General features: G+C 37.4%; 1 protein-coding gene across 2 annotated transcripts in view; it reads right to left on the bottom strand.

Annotated features, from left to right (window-relative positions):
• Positions 1-5967: 5967 nt before the first annotated feature.
• LOC121367694 (C-type lectin domain family 4 member M-like) overlaps positions 5968-11597 on the bottom strand; it is a 37988-nt gene continuing 32358 nt past the window's right edge. For both annotated transcript variants that reach the window (XM_041492020.1, XM_041492019.1), the window contains exons 5-7: positions 10154-10269; positions 8464-8557; positions 5968-6427 (exon numbers count right to left, since the gene is read on the bottom strand). In XM_041492020.1, coding sequence (XP_041347954.1) covers positions 6171-6427; positions 8464-8557; positions 10154-10269 — 467 coding nt within the window. In that variant the 3' untranslated portion in view covers positions 5968-6170. The remainder of the gene's footprint in view (positions 6428-8463; positions 8558-10153; positions 10270-11597) is intronic.

Genomic DNA, 11597 nt, shown 5'->3' with positions numbered 1-11597 from the left:
TTTTAAAACATTTTGTTGTTTAATATGACATATTGCATTTGTACAAAACTGTGTGCAATATATACGCCTTTTGAGGTGTACATTATATTAGGTTGCACTGTAGAAACAACAGTTTCAGTGAGGTTGTCAGTTTATGTCAGAATACACCAGACACTGGTTGTCATAAAGACACATAGCTGGACACTTTTTGAAAAATGTATGTTATCAGTATAGGTAGTACTAAACCAAATAACTTCCGGCTGGGTCAAAGTTCGAGGTGCACCCAACTTTTGATAGAGAAGTGAACACCACAAGTCCTGTGATTGGTTATAAATGTGAGTGTGTTGGTTGTAAAAAATAATAGTTTCATCTGGGTAAAAAAAATATGCAATTTTATTTCATATAGTACCAATGTGTCAAGTAGCCTTGTGCTTGAAACATGTATGGGGTACCTGTAAAAAAAAGTACTCGAATTTTGTGCGGAACTAGGGTAGCCATAGACGCTACCCGTTATCTCAGAAACCAGCAGCTTGACCCCCCATTTTTTCTGATTCACTTTAAGTGTGAGGGGCGGTAGTAGTTATATCCGTGGCGTTTATGTTGATTGATACACTGCAAGTAGGAGTTTTAGCCACATATGTTGCTATTGTCGTCTATGGGATTTGATTTGGTAGTATACACCCATAATAACTAGTATGAGGACGGTTTTATGCATAGCACTGTGTACTCAATTTATATTGCCCTCAGTAGTTTTCGTGTTATGGATTTGTTAACAATTCATCCATTCATTCAGCCATTCATTCATTCATTCATTCATTCATTCATTCAATATTCATCTATTCATTCATTCATTATTAATTCATTAATTCGTTCATTGGTTGGTATTGTAGTCCAAAGAAAGACACGTCCTCGTGTCTAGAGACTGCTTTTAGTAAGATAAAGTTTGTATACAGTGCTTGAAATAGTTGCCCCGCGTACGAAATGTTGTATCACACATAAACTATCAGATAAGCTGTTCGCGTGTACCGTAATTTCTATGCGTTCACGTTGTCTGAGGCAATGCTCACTGTAAGACGTTTCACCCACCAGATAGGTCTTTGGCTGTTACCATAGTTCGTAGATGCGTAGAATCAGTGATTAGCACTGAGTTCTTCTGAAGCAGTTGTAGATGACAGGCAGTTCATCTCGAGTTCGAATTCAGGCACTGCTGCTGATTGTGCTGTTCTCTGTATAAACGTATACATAGTTTGGGCTACGTGAATGTCAAGCTTACTTTCTAATATGAGTTTAGGTATCTCAAGATTATGAATTTACTGAAAATTAATATGTTGTTTTTATATTATGTATTCCGAAAAACATTTAGTATTCAAACGAGTCGTTATTTACCTTCAGTGATATTTGTCTCGTTTTGTGTACTGTTGTGGATAAGTTGTATTACTAAATGTATTTAGTCTCTTAACTAGTTCATAATTTTCCTGTCTAAGATTTTCTAACGCAGTGTTTTGTTGATTAAGCTCATCGTAATAACTTGTTGATTGTTGATGTAAAACATAAATGTGTTTGCATTTGATAAACCAGAATTTTGTAAGACTCTTCTTCATATTCATTACTGTTACAAGGATCTTATAATCCGTCTATCAAAGTAGTTATTATAGTTTTTAACAACACTGCATGCTTTTCAGACTCTTGGAGTTATGTTGTATTTGTACGGGTTTGTTCTAGCTGTGCTTTTTAGTGAACTGATTTTCTGAATTTGGTTCTCAATGGTTAGATGTGCTTCTGTTATTTAACACAGAGTAATGTCTCTTGGAGTTCCAATACAGTTTGTGTTTTGCCAGAGAACTTCACGGTGTGTGAACAGAATCTGTTCTCCCCAAGTCTGTCTTCCAGTAGAGTGTGTGTCTTGTTAGAGAACTTCAAGACGTGTGGAAAGAATTTGTTCTCCCCCAAGTCTATATTTCACGGGTAAAATATCCTTATTTATAATATAAATGATTTGATTGGCAAGTCGCTATATGGATATCACGGTAGGCGTCAGATTACCAATTAACCAATTATAATTAATGCACTTTAAAGTTGACGTTTTAGCACTGTGACAAAACGAAGAACTTAATTTTATTTATGTTTATCTGGCGATCTGTGATAATACGATAAAGAACTTAATTTTATTCATGTTTATCTGGCAATCTGTGATAAAATGGAGAACTTAATTTTATTCAGTTGTACCTGGCGATCTATGATGGCAAGATGAAGCACCACACAGACTATTACATACTTCTGGCAAACGGCGGAGTACCTCTCAACTCCGCCGGGTTGTACTTGAAAACAACCATTAACGTGAGAAGATAACCAGGGACGTGTGTGTGTGTGTGTGTGTGTGTGTGTGTGTGTGTGTGTGAAAAACCATGCCATAGTAATATAGGTAATATATGAAGGGGTCACAGCCAAAACAACCTATGTGACTTTTGATCGTTTTGAGTAAAGTGAAAAAATGTCAAAAATTGCATTCCCATGAAAAATGTCCATAAATTTAGTTGAAATTAGTTACCTGTTGTGGTGTAACGTTAATTTTAAAATTTTTGTTGAAAAAGTATAAGGATTAATTTTTTTATGAACATTTGTTCATAATCAGCTATACAGCTTGGTGTCAAAACAACCTAACTGCGGCAGACTCCGAGCCAAAATGGCCTAGGTACAGCGCATTGAGAGGCAAAACAACCCAAGTGGAAAACAGAACAACTACATCAAGACCACTATTAAACAAAACAATGATGAAAAGCGTTATTAAATTAATCAACATTGTTCAACCTTCCAACCTTAGATCTTAAAAAAAACCTAACATATTTTAACAGAGAGAAAACATGAACATGAAACATTTAAACAGCAAAAAGTGAAAAGAAAAAACTGATGAACAACTACCAGGACGTATCCAAGTCAGAGTCTGGTGGGTCAAATGTTTAAAAGAGGCAAACCGTAAATTAAGAAAAAAGTTTTTCTAAAGTGGCCTGTGGCAAAATTTTATCCGAATCCGTGTATCAAACATTCTGAACAGTAACAAATTCAAGTGACTATATCTTTGTTCATTGTCAATATCAACATGAATGACGGTATTTAATCACTGTCATCGCAGTATTCTGAATCATCAGGCTCTGCTCGGTGTTCATTCTCATGTGGCAAATTCTTGTAGAAGCTTTGTTGGTCCTTATCAGGGATGTATTCAACCAGTTTCATAATATCCTTCCGCTTCAGTAGTTTAAGAGGAATTGGACCAGTGTATTTCTTCTGTGGAGTGACATTCTGAATCGCTACCCTTTTCAGTATCTTGGCCTTCTTCCAGTGTTCTTTGTCATCCAAACTGTAGCGACACCAGACTTCATCAGGATGTTCCACTAGCTGCGTATCACCTGCTTCCCAGTCCTTCTCTTCGCTGCTACCGTAATTGAACCAACGAACCTTTCGAAACTGTATATTTTCACCATACTCATCTTTCAGTGTAGTTCGGATGTTCTTTGTGGAAATTTGTTTATAATCTAAGAAATCTTCCTGCACCATTTCAATGGGCATGAACGGACTGGGTTGGGATCTTGCACTGGCAACTACAGCAGCTAGGTCAGCTGGCGTTATGATAGTTTCAATATTCGTCCTTGTCTTGATCAGTCCAAAATCTTGGTCATTAGCTAAACGTGTATGGCCTCGAACCAGAATCTTATGATCGATTCTTTCATACATTTGACTGGCGGTAAGTTCCTGTAATGCCGCTACCATGTAATGGTTCTGGTTTTGGCCCCCACAACCATCGGAGTAGAGGAGGAGGTGCTTTGCCCCAGTTCTGCTGATGTTCAGGACTTTAACTAGGCAAGATGCAACTTCGGATCCTCCTTTCTGCGCGACAGTCTCGATGTATAACAGCATGTATGCTTCCTCAGACACATGGTCATGGACACCGAAATTAAACATATTCATCTGACGGCTGTAGTAGACTTCAAACATATGATAATTGTGACACGTAGAGAAAACCCGCTGCATTTTTCTTATATAGCAAGGGATCTTTTATATGCACTTTCACTTAGACAGGACAGTACATACCACAACCTTTGATATACCAGTCGTTGTGCAATGGTTGGAACGGAAAAAAGCCCAATCAGAGAATTGGGTCCACCGAGCGGATTCGATCCTTTAACAGAATCACCTCGAGCGAGCGCTCTCCCGACTGAGCTAGATCTCGCCCCTTAAAGATATTGAATGCAATATAACTGAATTATTATCATCGATTCTGTTGTCAACCAGTGGCTGCACTTTGAGGTGAAACATTTTGCAGTTCTACCAACCAAGAATATTCTAAGAAAAGTTATCGGTCTAGTTCGAACCCAATCATGGCACTACACTTGAAAATGCACCATGCCGCCATGCAATTTTGTACAGTCATGTATTGAGGGCCAAAACAGCCTATGTTCCTAAATTGGTCATCATGGATTTCCAAGTCAATCCTTGTTCATTAACACAAATAAAGACCATCTTAATGTCCTTTGTTATCTAAAATAACCTCGTGACAAGCGTTCAATAATCAATATCTGCCTAAAACCCTTTATTTACCTTAAAATATCACAATGCCTCCTTCGTTTTCCTTGCACCATTTTCTGCTCGGTGGCATTTTTTCTCCTCCAATTCTAGAGCACCAAAACAACCTATATTTAATGATCTTGGAGCCAAAACAACCCAAGTGGCACATAGATCTTTTTGGAATTGAGAGATGGATTTTGAGGTGTAATTTCTTGTTCACAGAGGGCGCTCATGATAATTAAACCCACTTCATTGTATGGACCATTTATAAAACTCCATTTTGCTATGTTACTTCCATAACAACCTATGTGGCACTTAGGTTGTTATGGCTGTGGCCCCTTCAATTATAGTATATAGTGAAACCCGTCTATGGCGGCCACTCAAGTGATCAAGCAATTTGCTAGTCCGAAAATTTATCCTTGTACTAGTATTTATCTGCCTGCCTTGATCTGCACCCCGCTAGGTACTGCCCTGAAACAAATATTAGATATACTGATATCAGTGAAAACGCACCAGCTAAAGCAAAACAATACATTGAACTGATTTGTGTATCTAGATGTAACCTGGTTGGTAATAATCATTTCATTCATTCATTTCATTTCAACTTAGTTTCGTGCTTATATCCAATTAAGGTTCAAGCATGCTGTCATGGGCACACACCTCAGATATCTGGGTTGTTTGTCCAGGACAGTGGGTTACTGGTTAGTGAGAGAGAAGAGGGTGTAGTGGCCTTACACCTACCCAATGAGTCGTCAAAACTCACTCTTGGTGGGTATTGGAACCCTGTACCTACCAGTCTTATGCCCGATAGCCTCACCACAACGCCATCGAGGCCGGTGGTAATAATCTGGGCTATTGTGTGTTTTATATCAACCTCAAATATGTGATAGCAATAACAACTGAAAATTAGGTGGTGCGTTTTCTTTGGATTTCAGTATAGTTCTCTTAACCGCTTTAGATGTCTGTTTAATCAGTATTTTTTAATGCAATTCCTGCCAAGTGCTAGCTTGTATTAACCCTTTCTTATTTATTTATTATGCAAATCTTTATACGTCTCTTTCCTTTCGACCGTCGAAATGTATTTTCATCTATCTTTCATAATTTTGTTTTTAAGCCTTTTGACTCCAAATTCATAAGTATTAACATAAACATCTTCAATTTGTTTGTTTGTGTGTGCGTATGCACGTGTGCTTGACTATTGGTTCTACGTGTATGTCTGTCGTATTTATGTTTATTATCCACATGTTTCAAAATAACCGAGTTAATAATAATTATACGAAGCATACGTGTAATTTTAATGACGTGATTTTGAGAAGCGACGTCATAACGTCCTTGTTTTCAATAGTCCTAGCTAGTTATAGTTGAAACATTTTAATGTACCTTTAAAATATATTTAAACCAGATTGTGAAAAAAGGACAAACAGAAAAGCAGCTACGGATCTTTTATTTGTGCTGTTCCCACATACAGGACAGCACATACCATGCTGTTTGATATACCTACTATGGGGGTACAGACCGGAACTGGAGGAACAAAAATCAAACTGGAATGAGCTGCCTGAACAATAAATGTCGAAAACACACTAATATTCGTCTATTTCAAAAGAAATTATTCGTCTTTGCCTTCCTCGATGTCATTTCATTGCCCATTGCCCATTTTCGTCTTCGCCGATTTCACAAACAGCATAGAACTTCTGTCCCCAGCTGAGGTCGTTGAAGGTGAAACCCTGCCAGTTGACCATGTCGATGACGTGTTCTGAGTTCCACCAGTTATCGGGTTGCTGTGGAGACCAGATCCATTTGTTCATCGCGGAAGAGAGTAGCTTACCGCCGTGACTCCACGTCCACTGTCCTTCAACCAACGCATCAGTCAAACCGATATACACGGACTCTAAAATATACTAGTTATTATATCACTGTTATAGGCATCTAAAACATACCAGTTATTATATCACTGTTTCAGGCATCTAAAACATGCCAGTTATTATATCACTGTTTCAGGCATCTAAAACATACCAGTTATTCTATCACTGTTATAGGCATCTAAAACATACCAGTTATTATATCACTGTTTCAGGCATCTAAAACATGTCACTTATTCTATCACTGTTTCAGGCATCTAAAACATGCCAGTTATTATATCACTGTTTCAGGCATCTAAAACATGCCAGTTATTATATCACTGTTTCAGGCATCTAAAACATACCAGTTATTATATCACTGTTTCAGGCATCTAAAACATGCCATTTATTCTATCACTGTTTCAGGCATCTAAAACATGTCACTTATTCTATCACTGTTTCAGGCATCTAAAACATGCCAGTTATTATATCACTGTTTCAGGCATCTAAAACATGCCAGTTATTATATCACTATCATAGACATCTAAAATATACCATTTATTCTATCACTGTCATAGGCATCTAAATCATTGCAGCTATTCTATCAATGTCGTATGCTAGTAAAACATACCAGTTATCTTAAGCATCTAAAACATATAATTTATTATATCACTGTTATAGACATCTAAAACTTATTAGTTTTTCTATCACTATTGACGTCAGAAGCGAGTGGACTGGTTGGGGTGGGTGAAGGCCGGCACCGCCTCCCTCAAAATTTGCTGCTCCCCCAATTGAACGATGGATATCAACACCTCCCCCTAGCTGGTGGGATCACCTCCCCCCAGCTGGTATCCCTTCCAACTTTCCCCGTCTGTGATAGTTATTCCCTCAGTGGCGTCGGAAGCGGTAAGTGAGCGAGTTACCGAGTTGAAGCTGGGGTTTTCAGAATAATTATACAATACGAATAATGCGAATCCAGCCCTTAAGGACGATGGCTCAACTATTTCAACTCTGAAGTGAGGGAATGATTGAGTGGGTACGTGAGTGAGTGGGTATTCGGTTGAGATACTTATTAGTGGATTTGTTTCCTGAAGTTAGGCCTAAATCAATTAATTGTATGTTTCTAGGAACGTGCTGAAAAAAGGTAGAATAGACATTCATACCTACGGGTCCGCACAAAATGTTTATTTTTTTTAGGCCCTAGGGTCATGTCTTACGATTGTACTATACCAAATAAAATCCCGTAGGCGACCATGCTAACAATCTATTTAAAAACACTATATGCAATAAATCAAACAAACTATGACTCATAAATATCATTACTACAAACCCCTCATTCAAAGTATAAACTGAAAAAAATATACCTTCCGTGGCTCATTTTCAATATAACTGAATAATTATACAACATACCTAGTTTTGCACAAAATGTTAGTACTTTTTTTTACAGGTACCCCATACATGTGTCAAGCACAATCACATTTATTAACAATGGCAGAACTTGTGGAATTAACTGCTCTATCAAAAGAAAAGGTGCACCTCGACCTTTGACCCAGCCGGATGTTATTTGGTTTAGTAGTACCTTACGAGTATGGGAATCACCTTTCGACAACTATTATTGATGATTTGCAGATACTCCTTTTACAGGTTGGGAACGGGATTTAGCTCAGTAGGTCGAGTTCTTGCTTGAGGTGATTGCGACGCAAGATCGAACCTCCTCGGTGGATCCATTCAACTAATTTGATTTTTTTTCTCGGTCCAACCAGTGCACCACAACTGCTCAAAGGCCGTGGTATGTGCTTCCTCTCTGTGGGATGGTGCATATAAAACATCCCATGCTACTAATGGAAAAATGTAGGTGGTTTTTTTCTCTAAGACTATGTCAAAATTACCAAATGTTGGACGTCCAATAGTCGATTATTAATAAAACCAATGTGCTCTGGTGGTGTCGTTAAACAACACATAATTAATAGCAAGAGTTCATATTAAATATTAATTGTCCCACATACAGGATTAGCAACTAGGAGGTCGATTAACACATTTCGTATAACCCACACGCTCACAATTGTAATAGTCTATATATACACACCGCCTCCATGCTGATTAATAAAGTTTTTAACATTTTCCCATTCGGACTTTGTTTCCGGTTGTACGAGATATGCTCCCACTGCGGCGCAGATTGCCTGTAAATTGTTAATGTAAATACTGTTAGTTATTTCAAACACAGATAATTAAAGGTGTATTATCATAGAATCTGAAAGTCCCATTGTGATAGTATAAACAAGAACATTTGGCCACAACCAAGACCTGCTTCTAACTACTGAGTTTATGGAGTCAGGAAAACTACCAATGTACGTTTCAAGAGGCATTGGGAAACTGAACGCAAAAGGAGGAGGAGAAAAAACATAGAAGAAGAAGAAGAAAGTACCATATTTTTGCTATTTCTATTGACAAAAAAACCCTGTGTGGATTGTATTTTGTAACGTTACAAATAAAATATTATAGGAGTCCCTAATCCTCAAAGGATTTTAATATTGGTAACATATCTGAATTCTCCAACCCGTGAACGTTCAATCCTCCCAGATTTTGTATTCCTAAATGCCCTGACACATATGTTACACTGTGTTTAATATAGTCACCCTCTAGCAATTCTGTAAAAATATAACTGTTGTGGAAATGGGGGTAGGATCACAAAACGGGTAGATACACACAGAAAGTTGTGAGTCCTGCAATGCTATTATACATTTACCATCCCTAGGGATGTAGGTCTTGACAAAAACCACTATGAGCATTCGTCCCCCTACGAGGTACTAATTGGCAAAATTTTGGGTCCTGGCTGATGGATTTTACATTCAGTTATAATAAATAACATAAATTCTATTTCATGGGGTGTTTTTTCGAATACGATTTTTACGTCAACGAGTAATATTTGAAACCCATATTTTCACCATTTGTGAAGCAATGAGTGAAAATATGATTTTCACATACCACGAGTTGACATAAAAATCGTATTCGAAAAAACAAACCACATGAAATGGTCTATTTATTGTATATACATCTTTCCTAATTTTTGACAACATCTTTCGCTTTTTGTTAATATATTTCACTTATCCTATCGAAAAAACGTAACGCCATCATATATTTCTTCCAATGGAATTTTTCCAGAAAATTTACTTGAATGAATTTGAATAAAAATTATCTTTATTTAATTATTAAATTAACATTTATTTAATAATACTGCTGTGCAAACATACCTGACAAAGCAATTCTCCAGAAAACAAACCCCACAAAAACTAAATGAATCAAACACCGTTGAATTTTAACTTGTACTCAATGACAAGACATTGTGTCATCATTACTTAGCTTCGTATTCAATTCGTTTTAGATCGTAATTGCACTTCATATCCCCCCTTATATATATATATATATATTCCGGAGGAGTAAGACTCACACCCCTGCCTAATTTCCTGCACACGCGCCTGATCACATTGTTCATACCTGTAATTTATTTATACATATTTTCGTGCATATGTTCAACAATGGTTCAAACACGCTGTCTTGGGCACACACCACAGCTATCTGAGATGGCTGTCCAGGACAGTAGGTTAGTGGTTAGTAAGCGAGAAATTGGTGTAGTGTCCTTACACATACCCATTAAGTCGCCCTGGGTAGGACCCAGTATTCGAACCCAGTACTTGCCAGCCTTATGTCCGATGGTTTAACCACTAAACCACCTAGGCTGTTTATATCCGTATTAGTACACTCAAAACCATGCTTACATGACAGCTTGGTTGAGATGCTATAAAAGAAGGTTGTCCATAGCAATGACCTTCGATTTCTGTAAAGCCGCTTGGACAACCATTGGCTGTACTTGTTTCAACGTCAGTTTGTTGAGCTAAAAATAAATATTACAAAGTTCAAAATACGAGAATGACGATCTCGCCTTTTGAAGATTCCTCTAATTTTCTGACAGTGGTTATTATTTTACTACTACGTTTTCTATTAGTACTACTACTACTACAACTACTACTACTATTTTTGCTAATATTGCTACTTTTGCTGCTGCTACTACAACGACTACTACTGCAGCGTTTACTACTAATGCTACTACTACTATTATTTCTATTGCTACTATTACAACTACTACTACTACTACTACTACTACTACTACTACTACTATTACAACTACTACTACAACTACTACTATTACGACAACTACTACTACTACTACTATTACAGCAACAACAACTACTACTACTACTACTACTACTATTACAACAACTACTACTATTACAACAACTACTACTGCTACTACTATTACTACTACTACTACTACTACTACTACTACTACTACTACTACTTTGGGTGGGTTTTTTGGGGGGTTTTTTAAATTTTATTGCCAGCCCCTTGTTTACAATTAGAACAACACATGCTGAGGATAAAACATGGGTTGTGTACATAAAAATAATAAAACAACATAATATAATACATTAGGGTACTGGCTTGCAAACCCCACCTCACCCCACCCCCTCTCTCCACCCCGCCTCTCTCTCTCTCTCTCTCTCTCTCTCTCTCTCTCTCTCTCTCTCTCTCTCTCTCTCTCTCTCTCTCTCTCTCTCTCTCTCTCTCTCTCTCTCTCACACACACACACACACACACACACATATATATATTTATACTACTACTACTACTACTACTACTACTACTACTACTACTACAGGCCTCGAAATCCGTAAACAAATGCAGGCTATGATAGCCTTTAAAAATCTAGAAAATGAAGGGCACCAAGGCAGTTCGATTTAGGAAGTCGATTTAACAAGAAAACGTTTAACTAATTCTGTTAAATTGGACATTTATCAATAATTCAATGTGTTCTAGTGGTCTTGTTAAAACAAACTTTAACTGTTTAGTGGTGTCGTTAAATCAAACTTTAGTGGAGAGAGATTAAGACTGCTGCTGTTCCATCTCATCACAGCAGGTAATGCCTAATGGATCAAAGTCCACTGGTTTCAGACCATCTGAGCAGATTCTAAGAGGATTACCCAAATAACCCATTTAATTATAGATTAAAAAAAAAATGTGTGTGTGTGGGGGGGGGGGGGGGGAATCCCATTCTGTCATGTGACCTTATCCAAAAAAACGGAAACATTGTCAGAGGACAAGTTGGCCTATTTTCTGAAGTATGTTTTCAGCATTTATGGAGTATTTAAAACAATTAAAAAA

This window comes from Gigantopelta aegis, chromosome 3 (assembly GCF_016097555.1).
Source record: "Gigantopelta aegis isolate Gae_Host chromosome 3, Gae_host_genome, whole genome shotgun sequence".
Taxonomy (NCBI): domain Eukaryota; kingdom Metazoa; phylum Mollusca; class Gastropoda; order Neomphalida; family Peltospiridae; genus Gigantopelta; species Gigantopelta aegis.
This window is presented reverse-complemented; position numbering and strand designations above follow the sequence as displayed.